At 42.6% G+C, this 23,648-nt stretch overlaps 1 protein-coding gene across 6 annotated transcripts in view; it reads left to right on the forward strand.

Moving 5' to 3' along the window:
- Positions 1-3,811: 3,811 nt before the first annotated feature.
- Positions 3,812-23,648, forward strand: part of TFAP2B (transcription factor AP-2 beta) — a 32,550-nt gene continuing 12,713 nt past the window's right edge. For 2 of the 6 annotated variants that reach the window (XM_063330654.1, XM_063330655.1), the window contains exons 1-4: positions 3,812-3,990; positions 8,937-9,395; positions 14,747-14,807; positions 22,790-23,009. In XM_063330654.1, the coding sequence (XP_063186724.1) occupies positions 3,910-3,990; positions 8,937-9,395; positions 14,747-14,807; positions 22,790-23,009 (821 nt within the window). In that variant the 5' untranslated portion in view covers positions 3,812-3,909. Of the gene's footprint in view, positions 3,991-5,207; positions 5,227-7,359; positions 7,376-7,403; positions 7,644-8,936; positions 9,396-14,746; positions 14,808-22,789; positions 23,010-23,648 lie in introns of those variants that run through there. The other 4 variants (XM_063330659.1, XM_063330657.1, XM_063330658.1 and 1 more) reach the window with 4 other exon arrangements.

Genomic DNA, 23,648 nt, shown 5'->3' on the forward strand with positions numbered 1-23,648 from the left:
TTGGTATTATTCACATAGAAGAGGTATAAAATGCACATGGAATCAACGATTTTTGAAAAATCCATGAATAAGCTACATTTTGAGACACCTACAATGTTATATGAGTGTTTTGCCCTGTGAATAAAATTGCAAATAAACTTTTTAATAAAAAATACTGAATTCTGAAATATGCATGATAGCATATGGAATAAGACTGTAAAGGAAAAAAAGAGCGAGTTTGCAAGAAAAGGTACCAAACATGCCCCAAAAGTCTGGATTTTTAGTTAGAACTGTCAGAAACCTGCCTTTACATGAAAGCCTGCAGCGAGCAGCAGAGGGCGCTGAGATAAATTGATTTGTTTTAAACTCTGGCCAGCAACACGGATTCGCTGGGAGTTGCATATAGAGAGGTATATAGGTTATTATAGAGACCCAAGCTGGATTTAAAGGACAGAACAGGGTTGAAAGTCCTTTTCTGAAATAGCATCTTGACGAGGTGCAGGCAAAGTTAAAAAAAAATAAACAATAAACCGTGGAAACATCATAGGAAATGTGAGGAGCACAACTTGTTGAATTAAGATCAATTTTTTTTTCTGACTTCTCAGCAAAATTGCAGGTCCTCTCCCTCCCAGGGCTTTTAGCGGGAGTCTCATGAGATGATTTGGATATTTGACCTAGGCTACACGCTGCACTTTAAAGTGGGGGATGAAAGATTTATTCTAATTATAAGGTAAAGGTTCGAACACTGAGCGAAAAAATCGGCGTAAATAAGAACTTGCAGTTTAATTCTAACAGGCTAAACACTGGTATCAACATCATTTCTAGCAGGGGAGATGTTTGCCTGTTTGTAACCCCCAGCTATGGGTATAACCGGGAAGGTGGGGGGTGGAAAGCAGCAGCTTTGGGAAGGGAACCCCCATCAGAGGGCGCCGCTGCCCCGCTCAACGCCGCTCCGCCGCCCGGCTCCCCCCACCGCGGGGCCACGGCCGGGCCGCGCTGCGGCTGCAACGGCGCAGGGGGCGGGGGGGGGGAGGGCTTCCTCCGGCACAGGCAAGGCTATTAAACACATCCTTTTTATATATATTTTAAGCCAAAACCCAAAAAAAGTATCAAATATTCCTTTGCAATTCTAGCCGCCAGGCTGAGCCTGCAGTGCTCCTGCCCGCCTCCCCGCTGAAAAAGCCGGGGCTTGCCTTCCAAGAGGTGGCAAAATCATGCCCAAAACTGCCGGAAAACGTCCCCCCCCCCCTTTTTTTTTTTTTATCTTTGAAAGTATAGCTTGTAATGGTCACTTCTGAGTGCGTGTCTCGCATTTTGAACCCCGGGTTTATCGTATATTTTGAGTATAAATTGGTGCAGGTCTCCCCTTTTGAAATGGCTAAATTAGACTTAAGGAGGCTGCCGGGGTGCGAAAGAAGCTCCAAAAACAATGCGGTGAACCTTTGTTCAATCTAATTTTGTAAATGATGACTGGAGACACGTTTGTCATGTTTTGCAAGTGCAGGCGAAACGTAATAATAGTGGGACTTGAAAATAAGGATTTACTGTCTATACCATTCTGTTAGCAGAGAGCTAGTGGTCGTCAGATTTATTTTAGCTTCTTTTTTTTTTTTTTTCTCTCCTCTTCTCCCCTCCCCCAGCACGTAAAGCATATTTAATTCAGGGTGCCACGAAATTAGAAGCCAATAGCTGTCACGAAGCACATTCACACTGCCCTGTGCCAGCCTTCCAGGACATGACTCAAAGACTTTACCAAAAGTGATGGCAAACTGTCCCTTTATGAGTCTGGTATTTTTCTAAGAGGGCCATTCAGATCTAGAGGTGCATGAGGATGTGTCGGGGGCGGGAGGGGCTGCATGGATATCTCCGCACATCCACATGCAAACAGCGTACACCCTTGCTCCTTCTTTTCCTGCGTTTTTTACACTATTGCTTCGGTTGAAATGGTCCGCCCAACCCACTCAAAGATGTGCCCTTTTCTCCTCCTCCTCTGTGCAGCTGTGGCTGTGCTGAGAAATAAAAAAAAATAAATAATAATAAAAAAAACCTCCTATCTGCTTTAACAACTTCAACAAGACCGTTGTCCAGCTCCTCTTATAATATCTCGCTGTTATTTTTCTCTTGCCTTTTGAGGGTTGAGTTTTTAGAAGAAGATGTGCACTTTGAAACAGGGAGGGCGAGGGGGGACTGCAGAGGCTGAGGGGAAAAGGGATGAATTTATGCTTTCTGCTTGAATTTGAGGCCAAAGCCGATAAAAAAAGAAAAGCCCACCCTTCCCACCAGCCAACCAAACACCACCATAAGTGTCTCCTGATGAAGTTCTCCTCGTTTTCGAGCTTACATATATATAAAAGCATCTTTACCTGTAGGACCTTCGAAAGTACAAAGGACACTGTGCACTTTCCCATAGGATCCCATGGAGAACCACAAAGATTTGTAGGAACCTTATAGGCAGAGCTTAACATTTCTAGAGCCAGGAGCTTGAATTTAGAAACACCTTCTTTCTCTCTGTCCCTCTGCCTCTCTGTCTCTCCTTTTTCCCATTTTTCCACCACCACCACCCCCCCCCCCCCCGCCCCGCTCCCGGTGCACCAGCTCACAGCTCAATTGTTTCCTTTCAAAGGCAGAGATGGGCTCTGCTCGCCTGCAGAATAGGTCGCCTCTTTGCGGTACAACGTGTTAAAAAAACGGACAATGCGAAGGAAGGTTTGCCTTGGAGGGGTGGAAGGGATAGAAAAAAAAAAAAAATAAAGGTTAAAAATGGTCCAACTCCTCCTCTCCCCTTCCAAACCGAGGGCTACCCGGGAAACGCACAAATCCAACTCTGTTTTTAATCGTTTTCAGAAAGTAGCTAATCGCTATTCAAACGTGTGCAGAGAAGGGTTTGCTAAACTCCTTTTCTTTTTCTTTCTTTGTCTCTTCTTTTTTTTTTTTTTTTCCTCAGAGAAAGTGTTGCCAAGCTATAAAATATACAGCCCAAGTCTGAAGTGTAAGGCTTTCAAATGAAAATCATTGATTTAAATTTACTCCTTTCAGATTTGCTTGAATGTGCTTGATGAGACGCTGGTTTGGTGTTTTACTGCATATGAGAGGATAATTTCTGGACATGTAAATAAAAGCATATTGCAGGTGGGGAAAAGCATAATATCTTGTTGTAAATGATGAATCGCCTAGTGCAGAGGCAACCTATTTTTTATTTTAATATAAATAGAATCGAAAAAATAGTCATTAATTTCTTCTTTCTTTCTTTCTTTCTTTCTTTCTTTCTTTCTTTCTTTCATCTATCTGTCTGTCTGTCTGTCTATCTATCTATCTATCTATCTATCATCTATCTACCCATCTACTAAATAGCAGATATATGGACTATATAGTATGTATATTTGATCACTGTATACCCACATATATATGTGTAGATGTATAAATATATACACAAATATGCATTTATATACACTCCTATATAAATTGATCAGGTTTGTGTGTATATATGCATATGTAACGTGTAGTATACGTGTGCCTACATATGCAAGAATATGTATAATTTACATATATAAATGTGGCAATTTATATATGTGTGTACAGAGAAAAAGTTATATGTTCAGAGAGATATATGTGTATATGTATGTCTGTGTGTGTGCAACTGCGTATATGTATATATCTTTATATGCTTGCATATAAGTCTAAGTCTATATATGTGTGTATATGTATATATCTAGTCACATATATGTCTGTAGATATATGTAACTAGGTAACAGATAATGTTTTTTACTATCCGATTGAGGTAGACTTCTGCAGCCTATTGTTTCAGACAACAGATATAAGTTGCGATGGAAGAGGAACGTCGGATTTGGTGTCTGTCCCCCATTTCCAATTATAGATGGATCATTACAGACAGAGAAGTACTGAGAATCCAGACATCTGCTCTTCACATGAATGCACTCACCTCCTAGAGAACAGCCTGCCATCATGCTCTGGAAACTGGTTGAAAATGTCAAGTATGAAGATATCTATGAGGTGAGTATATAATATGCATATGAGTAAGAGAGTATATGTATATTTAAATATACATCTAGTATATAGATATAGGCATGACTATAGAATACATATATAGCTCTACATATACATATAGGCAGACATAGAGACACATACGCCAACACACACAAGTATAGAGACGGGAAACCAAGAGTAAATTCTTAAATGCTTATTTATTTGCATATTTGTATTCAGCATGCCAAGTCCTAAACTTTTTTTTTTTTCATGGAAAAGCTGTTTGATGCGATTTAAGACATCAAAGAAATGATCTGAGGGTTGGAATGAGGCAACTTAAAGGCAAGAGTTTGATTGTTTAGACCTCGAATTAAATATAATTCGATTAAATATGGACAAATGTCGAGAAAAAAAAAAAAAAAGAAAAGCTGAAAACAGAAGAGAAACCCAATCTGGTTGGTATTCAGGGGCTGGATATATTTCTTTCTTTTCTTTATTTCTTTCATTTTTATTTTGCAATTCCAAGCTAAACTCAACATGAATTTGGATTTTTTTTTTCTTGTTTTCATAATCGGATGCGGTTTTTACGACTTTTCATACCTATATACCGGTAGCTAAGATGTGAATGTATACATATACTCGCATTAATTAAGCGGCACACACATTCTTGCACGTATAAGAGTACACACACCCGAATAGATACATTCAAAGGCAGCTCCGCGTAGTCCGCGGACGCGAAAAGTTGGGTGCTTTATTCAGACCTCCTCGTTATTTTCGAGGTCAAAAAGCAGCCCAAGGGAACAAAAAAAATAAATTAAAAAAAAAACAAACGCGAAACCTTTCTTAATTTTGCACGGTTTCCTGACCCGGATCTTTCCCAAACGGGCTCCGCGAATGCATTTCTTGTAAGTTAACCAACGCGCTGGATTTGCTCCGAAACGGGAAAAAAAAAATGATATGTAAGCAAAGGCGCTCCGCAGAATGATATTTTCTTTTTTTTTCTTTTTTCTTTTTTTTTTTTTTTTTTTTTTTTTTTAATTTAGGGGAGGCATTTGCACGGCGAAACCGGGGAGGGGTTGTTGGGGCGGGGGGGAGATTTTCAGAAGGGCTCAATCCATCAGCTCCATCCAACGCGGGGGCTGCTCCGTGGGGAGGCGTCCGGGCAGGGGCTGAGTATCGGGAAGAGCCTGGATACCGGGCAGGGGCTAGGTGTCGGGAAGAGGCTGGACACAGGACCGGGGATGGATACCGGGCCGGGGATGGGTACCGGACAGGGGCCGGGTACCGGGCAGGGGCTGGATACCGGGCAGAGGCTGGGTACCGGGCAGGGGATGGGTGCCCGGGACGGTTACAGGGCAGAGGATGGATATCGGGCAGGGAATGGATACCGGGTCAGGGATGGGCAAGGGACAGGCGATGAGTATGGGGCAGGGGATGGGTACCCGGGCAGCGGATGGGCAGGGACCGGGGACAGGGCAGGGACCGAGAGCGCACCCCGGGGAAGCGCCGTCGGGGCCGCACCGGTGCCAGCCCCGTCGCGCCGCGCGCAGCCTTACCCTCCGGGAGGGCGATAGCACTTACAGCGGGAAAACTCCGGGGGGGGGGGGGGGGGATAAAAAAATAAAAAAGCAGAGAAATCGGCAGAGGGAGAGCAGAACTCCGGCTTTTCCCGGACGGAGAACGGACGGGATGGAGGGAAGCGGGGAGGGTACCCACCATCCGCACGGGAGAAATGTCTCCTCTCCCAAAAGCTGCCGTCAGGCTAATTATCAACTGGCAAACCATATGCAGAATGAGCACAGCCCGGCGTGTGTGTGCGTGTGTGTGTGTGTGTGTCCCGCCGGCGATCCCCAGCCCGCTGAGCCCTCGCTGCTTTTCCCTCCCCGTCCCCAGGCACAGCCCGGCCATTGTCTCTGCCCGCAGCAGCAGGCGACAAAACATCTCCCCTCCCTGCCCAGCGAGGTCGGGGAATGTCGGGGATTTTTTAATTTTTTTTTTTCCACACTTCTTTTGAAGGGAATTTTTAAGTCGCCGTGCATTTCACGGACACTCGTGTTTCCAGATGGCCGTAGAAGAGAAGAGGAATTGGGGGAGCGGTTGGGTGGGATTTGACTGCGGGCAGGGGACACCCCAACTTGGGGGTGCGCTCCAAGTCATTTTCTAACATGTATCCTTAAAAAAAAAAAAAAAAAAAGTTGAGTGTTTTTTAAGAGCTGAAGCCCTCTAGATTTATCTTTTTTAAAAAAAATGGTTTTCTCTCTTTCCGATTTATAATTAACACCACGATGGTACGGGCGTCTCAGCCACTTAAACTGAATCTGTTCTTAAAACAAAAGTGTGTGTGTGTGTGCGCGGGGTGGCGGGGGGGGTGCTGCTCTGGGAAGTGTGAGTCTATTTAGGAAGGAACGTAAGTTGAACTTTAACAGAAATGGCAGACAGTCCAGTTGAACGGGTTCCTGCAACATCAAAAAGGTTTTATATCGCCCCTGGCTTTGCCTCGAAACTATAAATTTACTATCCTTTAAAATTCGCTGCATACATTTTACATTTGGGTGAAAATCGGGGTATATATGAACATATATTTTTATATATTTTTTTCATATCGGGCGGGAAGAACAGGATTCAGAAAAAAAAAAAAAGTCGAAAAGTCTAGCCCAACTTAGCGCAGATTCAAGTATTTGGTTGTTGCGAATAAATACGATCTGTAACACGCACCAGAAGGGCTTAATCTCTGCTGTAAATAGATGTATATTGTTGCGACTGCACATTTCGTCTTCCATTTCTTAAAAAGAAAAAAAAAAGGATTAGAAAAGCCTTTTTCTCCTCATTATTTGGGTTTAAAAAAAAAAGCCTACAAGAACAAAAGCACCAAAGGCAATCAATTCCTCGTATTAAGAATGTATAATTAAATGTAAAAAAAAAAAAAAGGAAATAAGTTTTTTTCTTCTTCTTCGCCTCTAGCACTGCTTCATCTCACTTCCTTGCTCCAGCTCAGCAGTGTCTACTTTCCTCATCTTCCTCCGCTCGACTTAATTGAAGTTATGCCTCTTCCTTGCTAAACTTTTTCCCCCCTCTCCCTCTCCCCAAACTCTGCCTCTGCCAGCCCCCCTCGTCTGATTACATCTAGTAATTCTCCACTGAATGAACGTCATTTACAATAGTAGGGGAGCTCTCGAGCTGGCTGCCAGCTTCACGCTCCATTTGGTCCTGCATTCTCCCTTTAAAGTAGTCGTGTAATATTAATAGTCATGAATATCAATTATTATGAGGCGGTGTAGAGAAGGAAAGGGAGGAAGGGGTAGCGGAGCAGTCGGAGCCTAGCCTTGGGTTGAAGAGGATTGTATTTGGGAGCTCAAAGGAAAAAAAAAAAAAAAAGAAAAAAAAAAGAGAAAAAAAAAAAAGAGAGGGAGGGGTAAATCATATATGTAGATAGAGGTTTCCAGGCTCGGTTTTGGGGACATTGGTCTTTTTTTTTTTTTTTTTTTGGTCTTTTTTTTTTTTTTTTTTTGATGGATAGACTTCGAAATATCTCAAGCTGTTCTCCTGTGTCCAACACGTCCCTTTGCAGATCTCCTTGATATTTTTCCCTCCAATTATTAGTATTATCACCATTATTTTATTTTTAGCTATTACAAGACTTTTTTTATTTCCAGATGTTAGTCCACACCTATTCCGCCATGGTGAGTTTGGATCCATGTTGTACTAGAATTGCATGTTCTCTCTCTCTCTCGATCTGTTGTCTCTCTCTCTCTCCCTCTCTCTCTCTTTTTAAACGCCTTTGGCTTGGTAATTTAGCACAATAATTGGAGGAGGCTTGCAGCTGCTTCTCCCTTTTTGCATTGTGTATTCTCGATTTGAGCTAGGGGAGTTTGGGGGGGAGAGCAGGGGAAAAAATAAACTTTTTCCCTTTTTTTTTTTTTTAACCATGTGTGCCATTGCTTGTGGGGGTTTGAGCTACACTTTGTGGAATAGATATTTTTTCTTGTTTACTTTTAGCCTTGCAGCTTCAGAGCAATGGAGTTGGACAAAACTCCTCTCCCACCTTTTCTCTGAAACCTCCACACACTCCCGCCCCCCCCCCTCCGTCCCCCCACACACCCCAAAGACTTTTCATTACAATTAACCCCCACCCCATTGTCCGGAATATAATATTGGAAAAGGAGACAAAAGATACTGGATGTTGCTGCAGAAATCATAGTGACTGGATTTGTTCAATACCGAGGTTTCATTTTTACTTTATTTGATTTTTTTTTTTTTTTTTTTTTTTAGGGGTAGACTGTCTTTATACAAAGACCCCCCGTGATATTTTTTTTTTTTTTTTTTTTTTTTTTTAGTTTTCAAGTCCTTTCTCGGACACCTTCTTACCTGGGAGTCCTCCGAGAAGGGCAACTTTCCTTTTGGTCTTTTCCACGTGAAGATATGTTCGTGATTTTGAGTTTCAGGACTTCAGCAGAGGGAATAAACAGATGTTTGAAACTTTAGGCAGGACAAGGGGTGGGTTCTTTGGAAGGATGGGTGGTTTGGGGGGGTCTTAATTTTTTATTTTATTTTAATTCTTTTACCTTTGATTTTAGACGGGGGGCTGCTGTGGGGGGGGAATCGTATTACTGGACTGAAGTCACAGATCATGCAAGCATATAGAATACCAGTCCTACATTTTTAATTCCGACATATAGTATTTCTCCCTCAGCGCCCCCCACCCTCCCCTTCCCCCGTCTTGATAGTTACTGGGAATAGACACAATCTGGGTGCGAAACGCTAGAATAATTCTAATCCGCTGCAGGGGAAGGGAACATATCTGAACCCTAGTTTACAACTGCTTACATTTTTATTTTATTTTATTTTGGGGTGGGTTTGTGCTTCTTTTACTTTTTAATTTTTTTTCTAAAAGGACCTCTTTTTTGTGTGTGTTGTTGTTCTGTTTTGTTTGTTTGTTTGTTTGTTTTGGTTTTTTTATTTCATTCTGCTTGTAGGACCGGCATGATGGAGTGCCCAGCCACAGTTCCAGGCTGTCCCAGCTGGGATCCGTCTCCCAGGGACCCTACTCCAGCGCTCCTCCACTCTCTCACACCCCATCCTCGGATTTCCAGCCGCCTTATTTCCCACCCCCCTACCAGCCTCTTCCTTACCACCAAAGCCAGGACCCTTACTCCCATGTCAATGACCCCTACTCCCTAAACCCCTTGCATCAACCCCAGCAGCACCCCTGGGGACAGAGGCAGAGGCAAGAGGTGGGATCAGAAACCGGGTCACTGCTGCCACAGCCTCGGGCCGCCCTGCCCCAGCTCTCGGGACTGGACCCCAGGCGGGACTACCACTCAGTAAGGAGGCCAGATGTCCTTCTGCACTCAGCTCACCATGGCCTTGACTCCGGCATGGGGGACAGCCTTTCTCTGCATGGCATCGGACACCCAGGGATGGAGGAGGTCCAGGTAAGACACCGCGTTTCTTTCTCCTGGGCGATGCAGATGCCATCCAGGCTGGAGGGCTGGAACCCCCGATCTCTCGGCTAGAAATCATCAGGGAGGCTTTTACAGCAATAGTGGCGTGGGTTACCATCCTTTTTCCGCACTTGGATTATAATTGTGATACTCCCCCTTCCTCGACTTTCCTCCTTTTTTTTTTTAAAAAAAAGAAAAAAAAAGATAATTTATTTCATCACTGTCACACACAGGCTCTGCTTTGCAAACCCTCCCCTACATGGCAAGTCAGCAGAGTGCAGGGGGAAGGCAGACATGCTGCTCTAAATATTCCACGTGTTTCAAAAGCTGGCAGAGTTTAAGCCTGGGTTTTCCAATTCCAGTTATTTCCCTTGTAATCTCAGCTTCCCCACACCAACCAATTTCCTGCAGTTCAGGGATTTTGATGAAACTGTCAAATTACTACATTTTTCATCCGGGAGGGAGGGAAAATATAAACAAAACCCAAACCAAAAAGCAATTACTGGTAATCAGGAACAACACCCCCCCTCTTCCCCCCCCTTTCCTTTTTTAAGTACGGTTGGTAGGGTAGCACTGATTTTTAAGTAGGGGTAGACTGATTTTAAATAGATTTATGTCTTCTTTTGGGTAACAAAGGAGTTTCACCGGGCTCAAAGCACAGTATTTCCCAGCCTTCTCCCATCCCACTCGAAACTCATCATCACGTGTTATTTCCTAAAAACAGAAAGGGCCTTAACATCTTCGGTGCTGGGGTGTTTTGCATCTTGCTGGAACAGTGCATGGACAACTGGTGGGGACTCCCAGGCTGGAGACTGCAGGGACCAGGTCCTGCATTAGGCTTTACTAGTCGGGGTTTGGGGGTTCCCCTCCATTCCATCTTTTTCCCCAAAAAATTTACTTATCATATATATCATATCACATATATGTATACTTAGAATTGGGATAAATAAAGATATGGACCACCGGATGAGATACGGACTTCAAAGTTACAGAAAGGGGAAAAGAAAGGAGAAAAGAGGAGGCTGAGAAGGAAAAAAAAAAGCAGTCGGGAAAAAGGATCCTGCTGAACATTACAGGAACCAGGGGCAGAGGAAAGGGGGGGCTGCACTGCTTTGGCTTGAGGCTTGGTTTAGGGCTTCACGGGAAAATCTCCGAGTTTTGCTGGGGCGAGTTGCTTTAGAAATAGAAAGGTGTTGTTTGGTGGTTTGTGGGTTTTTTTTGGTTTTGGGTGGTTTTTTGGTTGTTTTTTTATTTTTTTTTCTGGTTGGATTTGCTCCTACCTCCCAGTCCAGTGGCCGTCGGGTGGCTGGTTTCTGCGGGTTTCCAAGCTGGTTTGGAGACCTGGGGGCAGCCCCTGACTCCCCCCCCACCCTGCCCCGGGCGCGATGCGCAGGTCTCGTCTCGCATTCCTGCCTCAGCCAAACTGGCTCGCAGGTCACGGCGAGTTTTATCTCTGTGGATGCAAGAAAGGGGGTCGCTCTCTTTCTTTCTCTCGACAACCGATAAGCGTTAAATACTGTTCGTGCTTTGATATTTACACTTTCCCCAAAGAAAAGCCGGTAATTGTTGTGCTCTTGAGAGAAAGAGAAGAAGGAAGGAAAGGGAAAGAGATAAGAATGAGAGAATAAAAAGACAAAAAGGAGAAAGAGGGAAATGAGAGAGAAAGAAAAAGAAGAAAAGGTAGAGACAGAGAGAAAGAAGAGAGGTAAAGGGAGGAAAAAAGAGAGGGGAGAGAGAAAAAAAAGAAAGAAGAAAAGGGAGTGAGACAGAAAGAAGAAAAGAAGGGGGAGGGAGAAAGGGAGAAAGAGAAAGAGAGAGAGAAAGAGAGAAAAAGAGAAAGAGAGAAAAAAGAAAGAAAGAGAAAGAAGGAAAAGTCCTGCCCAGCTCAAATAAAACAGCTCTCTCTTCCCTTTCCAATAAAAATCTTTTCTGTGGGATGTGCAGGGCACAGCACTCGCGGAAGATGCTCCCCCCTCCTCCCCCTCGACGGCTCCGAGAACAGCGCTGCGCCCCGCGGCCACTCGCCACCCGCTCGCCCAGGCGGGCCGGAGCCGGGGATGGGGATGGACTGGGGCAGATGGGATGGGGGCGGACCAGGGCGGACGAGGCTGTGAGCCAGCACGGCTGGGGTTCTTGTTTTGGGGTGCTGAGGCGGCGGGAAGTGGAACAGGCCCTTTATTTCTCAAAGTTTGGTGTCAGGCTGGGGGAGGAGGGGAAGAGGGAGAGGAGGGTATCCCAAGGAGAAACACGTGAAGGAAGAAGTGTCCAACTACAAGTTAGCACAGGCAGGAGGGAAAGCAGCCCAGTACTGGTTCCTACCGCTCAGCATTTTCTATTCTTGTCCCCCCCACACTAGTGACAGATGAAGCTGGGCAGTTTTCCACCCTGATTTTTAATGTGGATTCGTTCTAGATACAAGGAATCCGTTCTAGTTACAGGGATTCCTATTTAGACCTCATATCCTTATTATCCACGAGCGCTAGAGAGAATTTGCAGGAACGGTCACAGATAGGGTTTTTTTCTTTTTTCAGTAGACCAAAAAGTTGAACCGATATCTGGGTATATAGTTGGATGAAGACGTGTCTCTCTGCTATAGCTTATGCATGTCTGATTAAATAGGTGCCGTGAGAATGGGTTGGGCTGACAAGGGAGAATGAGACAGAGGAAAAGAGTGCGTGACAGAAAGAAACAGTGGTTATTTTATACACTACAAATCCAGGCCATGTGTGAGCCATTGTCCAGCGGTAGAATTAAGTGATTGTAACACGATCGCGCTCTGTTATTGTAAACAGGACATATTGTATTGCTATTGCTGCCCCTTCCGAGAGGAATTTTCAATCTGCTATTTACAGCCCTCGGACAGGGAACAGAGAAGCCAAGATCTACTTATTGAAAACAAATTTGCATCACCTAATAGACACTCAGATGCAACCTCAGATATTTTTTTTCCTCCCACTGGCTAGGCAAAAGTAGGGTTATTCTAGTAAAAGATACGATAAGGACAATATACAGGGGAAAATTCGGATTATTAATGCTCTCTAAAAAAACACAAAAAGATCAAGTTATAGGGTTTTCTCTCAGAGAGTTGTTGAATAAGGTGTATATATATACGGTATACGGGGAGGTCCGTGCTATCAGATTATTGGAGAAGGGGAGGGAGGGGAATCTTCCTCTCTAGATTTTCTAAGTATATCTGGAAACCCATCACCTTTCCCCTCCCTGCACACACACCTCCACTCCTCCTCCTCCTCCTCACTCCCACTGCCGTCCCCGCTCCTCCGTGCTAACTAGAGCCACGGAAAGTTAAGTTGCACCAAAACACGCAAGTCTCTTATAAAGTAACCCCTGGTATCACTTTTAACTAAAGAAGTCTAGTAATTAAAAGTCTGAGTTGTTTTTCCACGTTTCCGCATGCAGTCCTAATTAAATCTTTACGATCCTCTCTGTGACTATTAACTGCCAGCATGCTGAGCGAATATCCTGTACAAAAACCCAGCAGGAGGGCGTAATTAGATAGAAAATCAGACAGGAGTCTTCTCATTAACTACAACAACTAACCCACGTTGCTGATGGAGCGAGCGGAGTGCACGCACACACATAAAGCGTGTGCACAACCACAGGCTCCAGAGATAAGGTGGGACAAGGAGGGGAAAAATGAAGAAAAAAAAAATAAAGAAAGAAAAGGAAAGGTGGCGTTTCGTATTTACCTCCAGTTCTGGGCCATCGAGGTGCACCCCGATGCACTCCAGCAGGCTGCAGGATTTGCTCATCATCCCTCTTTGGGAGCTGCTCAGGGAAAGGAGGGAAGACTTTGTAATTTTATTTTGTGCCCTTTAGGTATGTAGCCTATTGATTATGAGAGAGACAGAGCCATGCACAAACACACAACATAAGGAACCACCGCGTGTGTGTGCGCGCTCGTTTGAGTGGGGGTTCAAGGAAAATGAGAAGAAGGGTCTCCTAGAAGATATTGTTCCGTCACATTTTTTTGGGAGATGTAATTTTCTCCTAAATCATATTCCATCTGGAATGTCTCTGCTGAGCAGAGAGAGCCGGAGATAACGGCTGGATCCGGATAAACTCAGCCTCTCGGTGTAGTAAAGATAAAGTTAAAATAATAGGGAAGAAAATCACTGCTTTGCTGTAAAGATGTTTTCCTTATCAGGGGAAAAAAATCTGAGAACTCCTCAAATGTGCAATAACCCGGGAAAACCCGAACCCTAAATACTAATGAAAAAAAAAAAAAAAAAGAAAAAAACAACGAGAAACCCACAGGTTCTCCCCTCTCTCTGAAACCCAGAATTTACCCTAAAACGGAACCTGTCGTAATTCTGCAGTAAATTCCTCTTAGGACACCTCTTCTCTTTGGTAGATGATTTTGCTGTGCCGACCTCAGGTTCGGCGGTAAATTTTGTTTGTCTGTTTGTTTGTTTGTTTTCTGTATATCCCACTTTCGTGTTGAGAAACGAAACCCAACATTTGCTCTGTCCTCTGTGCCCGCCTTTGTTCTCTTCCCTGCTAAAGAAGTTAATTCCATAATAACAGGTGTGCTCCTAAGCGGGCTGGAAAGAAAGAAAAGACAGACACAAAAAAAAGTGTCGGGGGGAAGGCTTTGAAAAGGAGACCGGGAGACTTTTTCTAGGCAATCAATTTAACAGTTCATACTTTTGCTAATGTATGTTCCTGCTCCCCCCCGCCCCCCCATTCCCACTGATTCAGGACATGGAAGCAACCTCGGGAGCTGTAAATCTCTTTCTGCTTGTGCCCTATACGATGTGGGCGTTGCGCTGCACTCCGAATTGCTCAGGCTTTAATTAAAAGTCCATAATGTAAACTATTATATATAAAAAGTAAATGGCCCTTGAATTATTAAGATGTAGCAGGGTTAAACAAACAAACAAAACAAACAAAAAAAAAAGAAACGGGGGGAGGGAGAATTTAAGTTGTCCTTAATCCTGTTCATTTATGTCAAGCAATAGATCTTGCAGATGTTGCCAAATTGCCAGATTTTCGAAGGAAAAAATATAAAGCTTTATCGAATGCAAAGGAGTCTATGTGATATCTATGTTTTATAAGATAACAAAACCAGTATTGCATCCCATATGCTTCACAGCTTTTTTTTTCTTTTTTATTAGAAGACTATATAATTTGTAAGAATTTCATTTTCTTGTCGATTTGAGGGAATAATAATAACAATAATAATAGTAAAAAAAAAATCCCTCCCCCCCTAGTGAATTAATATAAATGGAAATAACAGAAACTCCAGTTTGGAATGACATGATTTATGTACGCGATTCTTTAATATCCAGTCAATTTGAATAGTGATGTTTTTATATCCACAGTCAGTTGAAGATGCCAATAACAGCGGTATGAACTTATTGGACCAGTCTGTCATTAAAAAAGGTATGGATTATTCCAACAAGCTAGACAAACTTTTACTGTGTAGCAATATCTTCATGATATATTTTTACTTTGGGGCAATTAATTTACCCGGGAAGCAGGCATCCATGGCAGCAAGATGAAGAGTTGATTGGATCGGTAGATAGGGAAAAGGAGAGAGATGTGAAAGTAAGAGTTGATATCCCCCCCTCCCCCGTCCTTCAAAGGGTTTAATTACACAAATGCTCTCTAATGGAGCACCCCATGCTCAAATGCAGTTTCCACGGGCCCCCTCCTCTTCCCCCCCTGCCCCCGATAGTCCTCGATGGGGACCCTTTGGCTTTTAATGGGGGAAGGGAGTTGACTCCCTTTGGGGCTTAAATGCATTTCCCAGGCGAATAAAACGGGAAGGGAAGAGGAATAAATGCCTGTGGAAAGGCAGCCCCGACCTCCTTCCCCCCCTTCCTCCAAGAATCCCCCCTTCCCCATGCCCATTTTTTAAATCTTCCTACATATGCGCACATGATTTAGTGTAACTGCAGAATCACCCCATACTGTTAAAGGGAATGTGATATTAACAAATGTTTGCAGTCTCTTGTACAGCTGTAAGCAAAATAATTAACTAATTAAACTAATTAAATGTAATTACAATAACTCATTTTGGGCGTATTGCAGCTGCTTAATTTTTTTACATTTCTCTGACAGTCACTCGAAGATGCTTGGCGATTAGTGTTGTGTTATGCTGATAGACATTAAACAGATCACACACTGCAAATGTAGGGAAAGCTATCTTTAATTATCTAAGGAGTTTCTATTTCTAGATTTAATTTTAAGTACCAGAGATGAGGCTTAGAAATGCTGTCCCTTATGCTTACTATCAACAGCCCTTATCTCCAGGACCTTACTATTTGTCAAATGCGCACAAATACTTTAATAGAGATGATCTTCTAGAATGTAAAGCAAAATAACAGGGAAGGTGTTTATTTAAAATGTGTTCAAGGCAGCATGAGGTCCTTCCCTGTATTTATTGGTTTTTAATTTAAATCTTCGTGTACAGTTTCCCTCTCTCACACACACACGATCAAGTTCTGTTTTTTTGAGGGAGGATACATGACAACTTAAAGCTTATTTTGCAGCATCACTTATGCCCACCGTTTGAAAAGTCGAAGGTGTTTTTGAGAAATAGAAAATTACTTATCTTTAAAAAAAAAATCTTTCTCCTGTTTTAGTTCAGTTTGAATGTTTAGTGGGTTTTGTGCTCAGGGTCTGTAACCGTCTGGTTGTATTTTTCTCCTTTTTTTTTTTTTTCTCTCACTCTCCTCCCCCTCCTCCCCTCCCCACCCCCGCTTGACACCTCATACACGATGTTTCCTCTTGGGTGTATTTGATTAATTGGTTCTTGATTTGTGGTCGAGAGACTTCTTTCTAATGTTGGTCCGTGCCCGCATTTTCCTTTCGCAATTTTGTTGTTTTTGTGGGTTTCGTTTTGTTTTGTTTTGGTTTTTTTTTTTCGCAGAACACTCTTCTGTTGATCACCCAGTCCAAAATACTCTTTTTCACCCCCCACCCTGTGTGTTTCTCCCTCCTTCAGATGACGAGGGCAGCAGAGACATTTAATGCGCAGGCTGAGTGGTACAGGGAGACAGCGAGCAGAACGAAAATATGAATGTTAATAATAAGGTGTATTAGGTATAAATTGAGGTGTGCTTATTGTGTATGGACATGGCAACGGCCCCAGGTCGAGCAGCTGCCGCACACCCAGCCCCACATAGGTGGGATTACATATTCCCTATACTTTGAGTTTATCCCTAATGAACAGGATATATCCGCGCTTTGGAAATCAGGTTACTCAAAAAGATCCTGAGATGCGGCTGTTTTAAAGTCACCGTAGGAGTGTTTTCTTCCTCAGACGTAACGCTGAGCTCTAAGAAACTTTCCAGCAGAAAGGAATATTGCGAGCTCAGTTTCTTTTTTTGCCCAGCGAGTTTGCTGGATGCGGAGGAAAAGAAATGGGTAATAAATAGTAGGTCACATACGTGGCAGACAATATTTAATTAGAACGAGAGAAGGAGTGACACAGAGAGGGTTGAGTATCAATTTCGCTTTGTTCCCCGCAGTTTGTAGCTGTGAGGATGTACTTTGAAGTGAGAATAAGTTATTTAAACTCTGTGAGTCGTTATTGCAGGCGGATGGTATGGATAGGCAGATTGACTGATTTTTGTGCAGTGGAGCACTCCTCGTGATACACATTTGCTAGACGAAGGTTGGAAGGGGTCTAGACCAAGGCCTAGTTTAGTGCCTAAAATGCTTTAATTACAATGCAGTGGGAAAAGTACAGTGTGGACTTGAAGCCCTAAATGTAATTATATCATCCAGACTGTAAGTGTCTGTTTCTTTATGGTCTTTCAGGCCTGCAGAGGGAATTATCTTTCTATGCAAAAGGATTGCCAAAAATATTAAGGAAATTATATAGGGATTCATACACGGCTATTGATTTATCTCGCGTATCGATCCCGCACAATAGATTACATATACACAGCCTCTTGTTATGTTTGCTATCTGAGCTTACTTGACATTTCTGAAGTAATTTAGTTAAGAGGAAATGAGTTGTTCCCAGTAGAGAGAGCAAACGAGTGGAGTGAAGGTAGCCAGCGTGATAAATGGCTCTTTCATTTGGAGATCTCCAGAGCTCGTTTAAGGCTAATTTTCTGTATTAGCCCCCTTTGAGCTATTAATGCAATAGGCAGGGACCGTGGCCCCTCGTCTCTTAGCTGCCCCATTAGAGCGAGCATTAAGCTACCAAGCCTGAACTCTGCTGTGGTGGCGGTGGTGGCAGTGAAATAATGAAAGGTGCCTTTTAAACTCCCCTAATCTAAAGTGGCAGAGGGTGGTTAATACGATTTGAAGGGGGCTGGTCAATGAACAATCAATAAACTAATAATGAGAAGGATGCGGTACATTAACAGTCTAAAAATCCAACGAGACATTAAAAAATCATCGTTAACTCCTAGTTCCATTAAGATTTGGGTGGTGGAAGTGGGAGGGAGGGAGCCAGATAAATCATCAAGATGATAATAATCACCAAGAGCATTAATACCAGATTTAACTCGGCTTTGGGAGCTTACCGGCTGCATGTTTTGAGGCCTTTCCCTCGGTTTCTGCTGAAATGAAGGGAAGGTTTCCCGTGTGTCAGGAATAAAAGATCGGGTCCCCTTGTCAACTGCTCATCTGAAATTTGCTTGGCACTGTCGATGGCGAAAGAAGTTGTCATCTTGCAAAATCTTGCGTGGCCCGAGTCCCAAGTTAATTTTTTGTGACTCTGGGGCACAGTCAGTGACCTTAAAATTATCCTGATGTATTTATTTACTTTCAGCTGTGTCTGACGATCGCCTGCGCACTCACATCTGATTTAGCACGAAAGGCCACTTTAACCCTAACACCTTCATTCATTGTCTCCTTGCAAACACTCTATTGTTCATACTATTTTAAAGAAACACGCGAAAGGAGGTGTCTAAATATTTTTTAAAGCTCTCAATAATACAGCATAAGATTCCTCCCCACCTCTTCTTGAAGTAGCCGGATAAATGATTAACTGGAAATCACTCTGGCCTCAGCTTTTCAGGTGATAGATCTGGGAATCGGAGATGTTGCTTCGCTGCCACGCAGTTCCGTGCTTTTTCCTGCATTACCCATTGAACCTTATGATCCCCTTTAATTGAACGCGAAACAATTTGGAGGGAATACATTTCACTTTGAAATTCACTCCCGGTTTTCAGGGGAAAGGGACTGCGGTGGAGGAGAGGGAGGGGGGAAGAGGAGGAGAGGGACAGGAGATAAGGGGACACGAACGCACACTTTCTGTATTTATTCATTAAAATAAGAATGGGCTTTTTTAGTGGCAATTGGTAAGATCTTGTCCCTGGACTTTCTAGGCTATAAAGTCAGACCAAATCATCATTAACAACAAAGTCCTGGTGTTATAATGGACATAGAACTTTTTTACTCATTTCAGGCCCAGTAGGCAGATAAAAAGATTTTAAGGCAGTTTGACACTTCATTAGGAATAAGTTTGTCCATGACGGTTGTTAGTAAGAAATATAAGAAATATTTCTTTTGATTAATTGATTGATTGACTGGTCCACTACCATGTTATTCACCAGGGTTATTGCAACCATATCCATATCTTAGAGCCTCGTTATTAAGCTATTTTCAGGACATAATCCGATCTATCTCTTTGTTTTGAGTGGTGTTGAAATGCCCTTTTATTCCATTTCCTCTTGTCCGTGTGCATTTGTGCGCGTTTTCACGCGTTTCTGGAGAGCAATCCAACAGAAAACCGCCACCACCGCGGAAAAAAAAAAAAAAAAAAAAACCAACAAAAAACCAACCCAAGCCCTAAGACTTAATGTATGCACAGAAAATTGTAAACATGTAAAGAACTGAAAGCTTCACGCTGAGTTTCGCCATGCTCCATTTCCCCACCATTTCCTGCTGTCGTTTTAAAGCGATCTCACTCATCTAGAGATCCCGTTTGCAGGAGCAGTATGCTTATAATTACTAACAAATCAAGCGGCTACTGTTGCTCTCCCGGTTTATTGATAAGCTGAAGAGAAATGGAAGGGGGAGAAATGACAAAGAGGCTGGAAGTAACCACAGGAGGAGAAAGATATATTAAAAAAAAAAAAAAAAAAAAAACAAACAAAAAAAGAGAGAGAGAAAGAAAGATAAAGAGAGAGAGAAAGAAAGATAAAGAGAGAGAGAAAGGGACAGAAAAGGAGAAAGGGAGAGAGAAATAAGGAAATACAAATAAAGAGAGAAGGCAGAGATTTTGGCAGGGGGAAATTGTGTGTTTGTGAGTGCTCACATACACACAGCAGTTTGTAAGTGAAAGAAAATCGAATAGTTTCTGCTCGGGATAACAACAAGTAAATGGGATAAAGTTAAAGCAGAAGGGGGGGGGGGGGACGCTGTGTATATCTGTGTGTGTTATTCTGGATTATTTCAGCAGTTATGGCAATCCCTAACCAACTGGGAAAGTTGACATCGGTTAAAATATGTGCATTACAGTTTATTTACACACAGGCAGGGATTTGACACATGCAGCTGCACACACGGACGTCTTCACCCACTAAACCCTCCACGTTATAATCTCTGGTGATGTCTGGGCTATATCTGAGAAGTTATAGCCATGATAAACATATAGATATGATATAGATAGAGATAATTCATTCCATGGCAAACACTTTTTTGAGGCAGCATTAGGTAATTTACAGAAGATATAGAGTCTAGATAGAATACATCTCTCTGAAGCTATGAAATTGCAATAGATATGCTTACACCGCCTGGCAAGCTTCTAAAATATGTTTAGAGTTATTAAACTCCTGGGTATCTTCATATGGTCCTTTTCGGGGAGGCAGTGGTGGGAAGAGAAGCTGAGCAGTTCTCAGCATAGCAGGGAAGGGAGAGACCCTGGCTCCCAAAAGCAATTTGCAAGGGAAAAAAAAAATAATACTGAGCACGTGAAAATCCGTATTTCAAAGGCTGACTAATGTAATGAGTGCTCCAAAAGGCCAAAGCGAGCAGGGCGAGGTACATTTAAGCATTGCACGGGTCCCTCTCCCTTTAGTGAGTTTGGACTAAGATCAGATGGTCCTGGAATTGCTGCCTCTTGTTTAATTTCTCAGTTCACTGGACAGAGACCTGATAAACTGGTCACTAAATATAGCCACTCTAAAGGTGTACTCGAACCACTGAGCCCGTGTGTTTGGCCGAAGAAAAAAATGCCAGTCATGAAAACCTGGCTGGTGGCACTGCTTTAATCTAGCACTTTTTTTTAAAAAACAAACAAACAAACAAACAAACAAACCAAACACAACTTTTTTTCCTGATGCTTCACTCGAATAACGTTGCAGAACATCATGCATGAAATAAGTGATATATCTATATGTAGTGGGGGAAGAGAAAGAGACACTTTTTTTCCTCTGCCAGTACTACCTCTGATGCCCCAAACGAGTCTTTTCCTACAGAATCAATGGCAAAAAAAAATCCTATTAATAGCAACGAGAGCAGGAGCGGGCCTCTAACTCTTTTATAACTGTTTCTGTGTCGTTCTCAAACTATTTGAAACCGCCTTTATGAGCTGCATAAAGCGCCTAACTAAAAATAACAGAGAAATAGGAATCCATTTCACTTTCCGATTCCCTGAAGTAAAGCCACTCAAAATAATTTGTTTATACTGGAGACTATATACAAGGCGTATCAAGCAATATGTATATCTAAAATCGACATGCCTTTTGGTTTTTAGCTGTTATAGAGCTTTTATTGTGGGGGTCTGGTCTGGCAGTAGGAAATGATCTGTAATAAAAACAGTGAAACACGGTTGTGTCTATTCCATACACTGAGGTTATAAAATTGGCAATTGCCCAGTAGTTAGCACTTGGTAATATATTAGGATACCCGATCTTATTGTTTAGCAGCTCCAGACGACTTAAATATCCCCTCAACCCTAATGGTTTGATTCTCCAGATATGTTGCAAATAAACAGGGTTTTTTATGACTTAACTGACATGTATTATAACTACCTAAATAGCTGGCATATGTGCATAATAGAACCCTATTATTTGCCGAATTGGTTTTGCAATTGATTGAGTGGAAATGGGAGGCTGTGAAGTAGTATCTGCTCGACGAGGGTGTGTAATCAATTAGTCTTCTCCTCTGAAACATGCCCGCTGGACTGCCAGGGTTCTCCCACCAGCAAGAAAAAAACCAATTTCGAAGTATATTTTCTATAAGGAAAGGCGTGTTGCCGCGATTCCGAGAGGAAGCAGCAGTAGCAGCTGTCAGCTCTTATTAACTCCTGCATAAAACATACCTTAAGTACGGTTTGTTATCAATTACTTGCAGAAATGAAACAACTGGGAAAATGCAGCGAGGCTCCCTATAAATTAAAGTGATTGGTTGATTGATTAGAGCACCTGCTGTAAATCATAACGGTTACACACAATTATGAGGGAGCTATTTAAGTTCATTTGTAAACAAAATTCATGTCACGGGGGAGTTGCTCTCATTTTTAGTTTCGCCAATTTTTTTTTTGTTTGTTTATTTCTGAGTGTGTCTGGTTGCTATTATAGGAATTTGTTCATTATAATCCCCTTGGTTACTCTTAAAATAGCCTCACTAGTTTCTCAGAGAAAAGAAATACTTCGTTTTATCGTGGACAGAATGTCATGATTTTATTTTGTTTAGTTTTGCTTTATTGTTTTGTTCTGTTTTGTTCTGTTTTGTTTTGTTTTGTTTTGTTTTGTTTTCCCCCCCATAACTTCCTTTAAATATGTGTTTCAGTAACTAGATCAGCTTTATTTAGTGGTGAGAGAGTTCCCGCTACTTCATGGACAGCACAATGTGAAGAACACCATGGTTAGATCGGATTTTTTTTTTTTCTGGTGTTCATTTTTCTGAAGGAAAAGACTCATTTTATTTCATAAACCAGACTTAATAAAAACACAAAGCAATAACAGAGCTGTCTTCTGGTTGCTGTATCCTCCAGCCTCGATACTTATTTAAGACAGCAACTCCCTTCGTCTAGTGAATTTATTCCTGGCTCAGCTTAGCAGTAATGGAAACATTAGCAAAAAAAAAGTAAATTTTCCTTTTTTTTTCCCCTCCAGAAAGGCGCTGTCCGTTGTACAAAAGGCATCGGGGGGCTCTGGGTGAGACACAGGCTCAAACCCGGAAGTTGCCAGGTGCTTGCCAATATGTATTTTATTTCCCAATGATCAAACCCTGCATAGAGGCTGTACTGCACCACCCTTCTCTCCATCCATCATTCATGGAGTGGTTTCCTAGAGGTTGGGGGAGCAGCACCCTTTAGGTTGCTGGAAGTAGCCAGAAATTCAAAATTCCCTTTCATTTTGCTGTTCTGTGCATGTCAGAGAGACTGTGGTTGTCCTGTACTCCTTCGTGGCATGACGTTTTCTTTCTCCCCTCTTCCCCTTTTCTTCCTCCAGTTCCGGTTCCTCCAAAATCTGTTACTTCTTTGATGATGAATAAAGATGGCTTCCTGGGTGGAATTTCAGTCAATACCGGAGAGGTGTTTTGCTCTGTACCTGGCCGCTTGTCTTTGCTTAGTTCAACTTCAAAGTATAAAGTAACTGTGGGAGAAGTTCAAAGGCGCCTTTCTCCTCCAGAGTGTCTGAATGCATCCCTCCTAGGAGGAGTACTTAGAAGGTAAGAGGCTGGGGCGAGTGTGTGAATGTGCCCATGTGTGGGCATCCATGTATGCACCAGAAATGTTTGGTCAATGGTAAAGTTGATTGCAATTATGCCTTAATCTTATGGTCATCCCATGCGTGTAATGTTCAGTGTAAGGTGAAAATCGGCTGTATTCAGGCACTGAGATGAACGTGTGGAGACTAGAGAACGATTTGGCCTTGTACATTTTCTATCAAAGCATCCCAAACTGGAGGAACTGAGACAAGAAGTTTTTTCAGTCTTGTACATGCACACACTTTCTGTCTTTTCTCCTCCTTGCATTTCTTTCTTAGCAAATGGACAAAATAAAATTCTGTGATGGGCACGTGGCAGTTATATGTTACAGGATGAACCTGATGTATTTCAGGACCTGATGTATTTCCAGGGATTTCCTAGATAAATCTGTGAGGTTCCTTGATAAGGCAATTAACATGGGGCCACAGAGGACATTATTGAAATTGCTAGGGGATTAATAGGCAACCTGTAAGGTAGGTAAGTACCTGACTAAAGAAAAGTCAACAACAGATAGCTTTGAAAGTCAGAAACTTAGTGCTTCATCTAGAGAAGGTTGCTAAAGGAATTATTCACAGTTGGTCTTCAGGCCTTTGCTGTTTA

The sequence above is a fragment of the Chroicocephalus ridibundus genome, chromosome 3 (genome assembly GCF_963924245.1).
Source record: "Chroicocephalus ridibundus chromosome 3, bChrRid1.1, whole genome shotgun sequence".
NCBI lineage: Eukaryota > Metazoa > Chordata > Aves > Charadriiformes > Laridae > Chroicocephalus > Chroicocephalus ridibundus.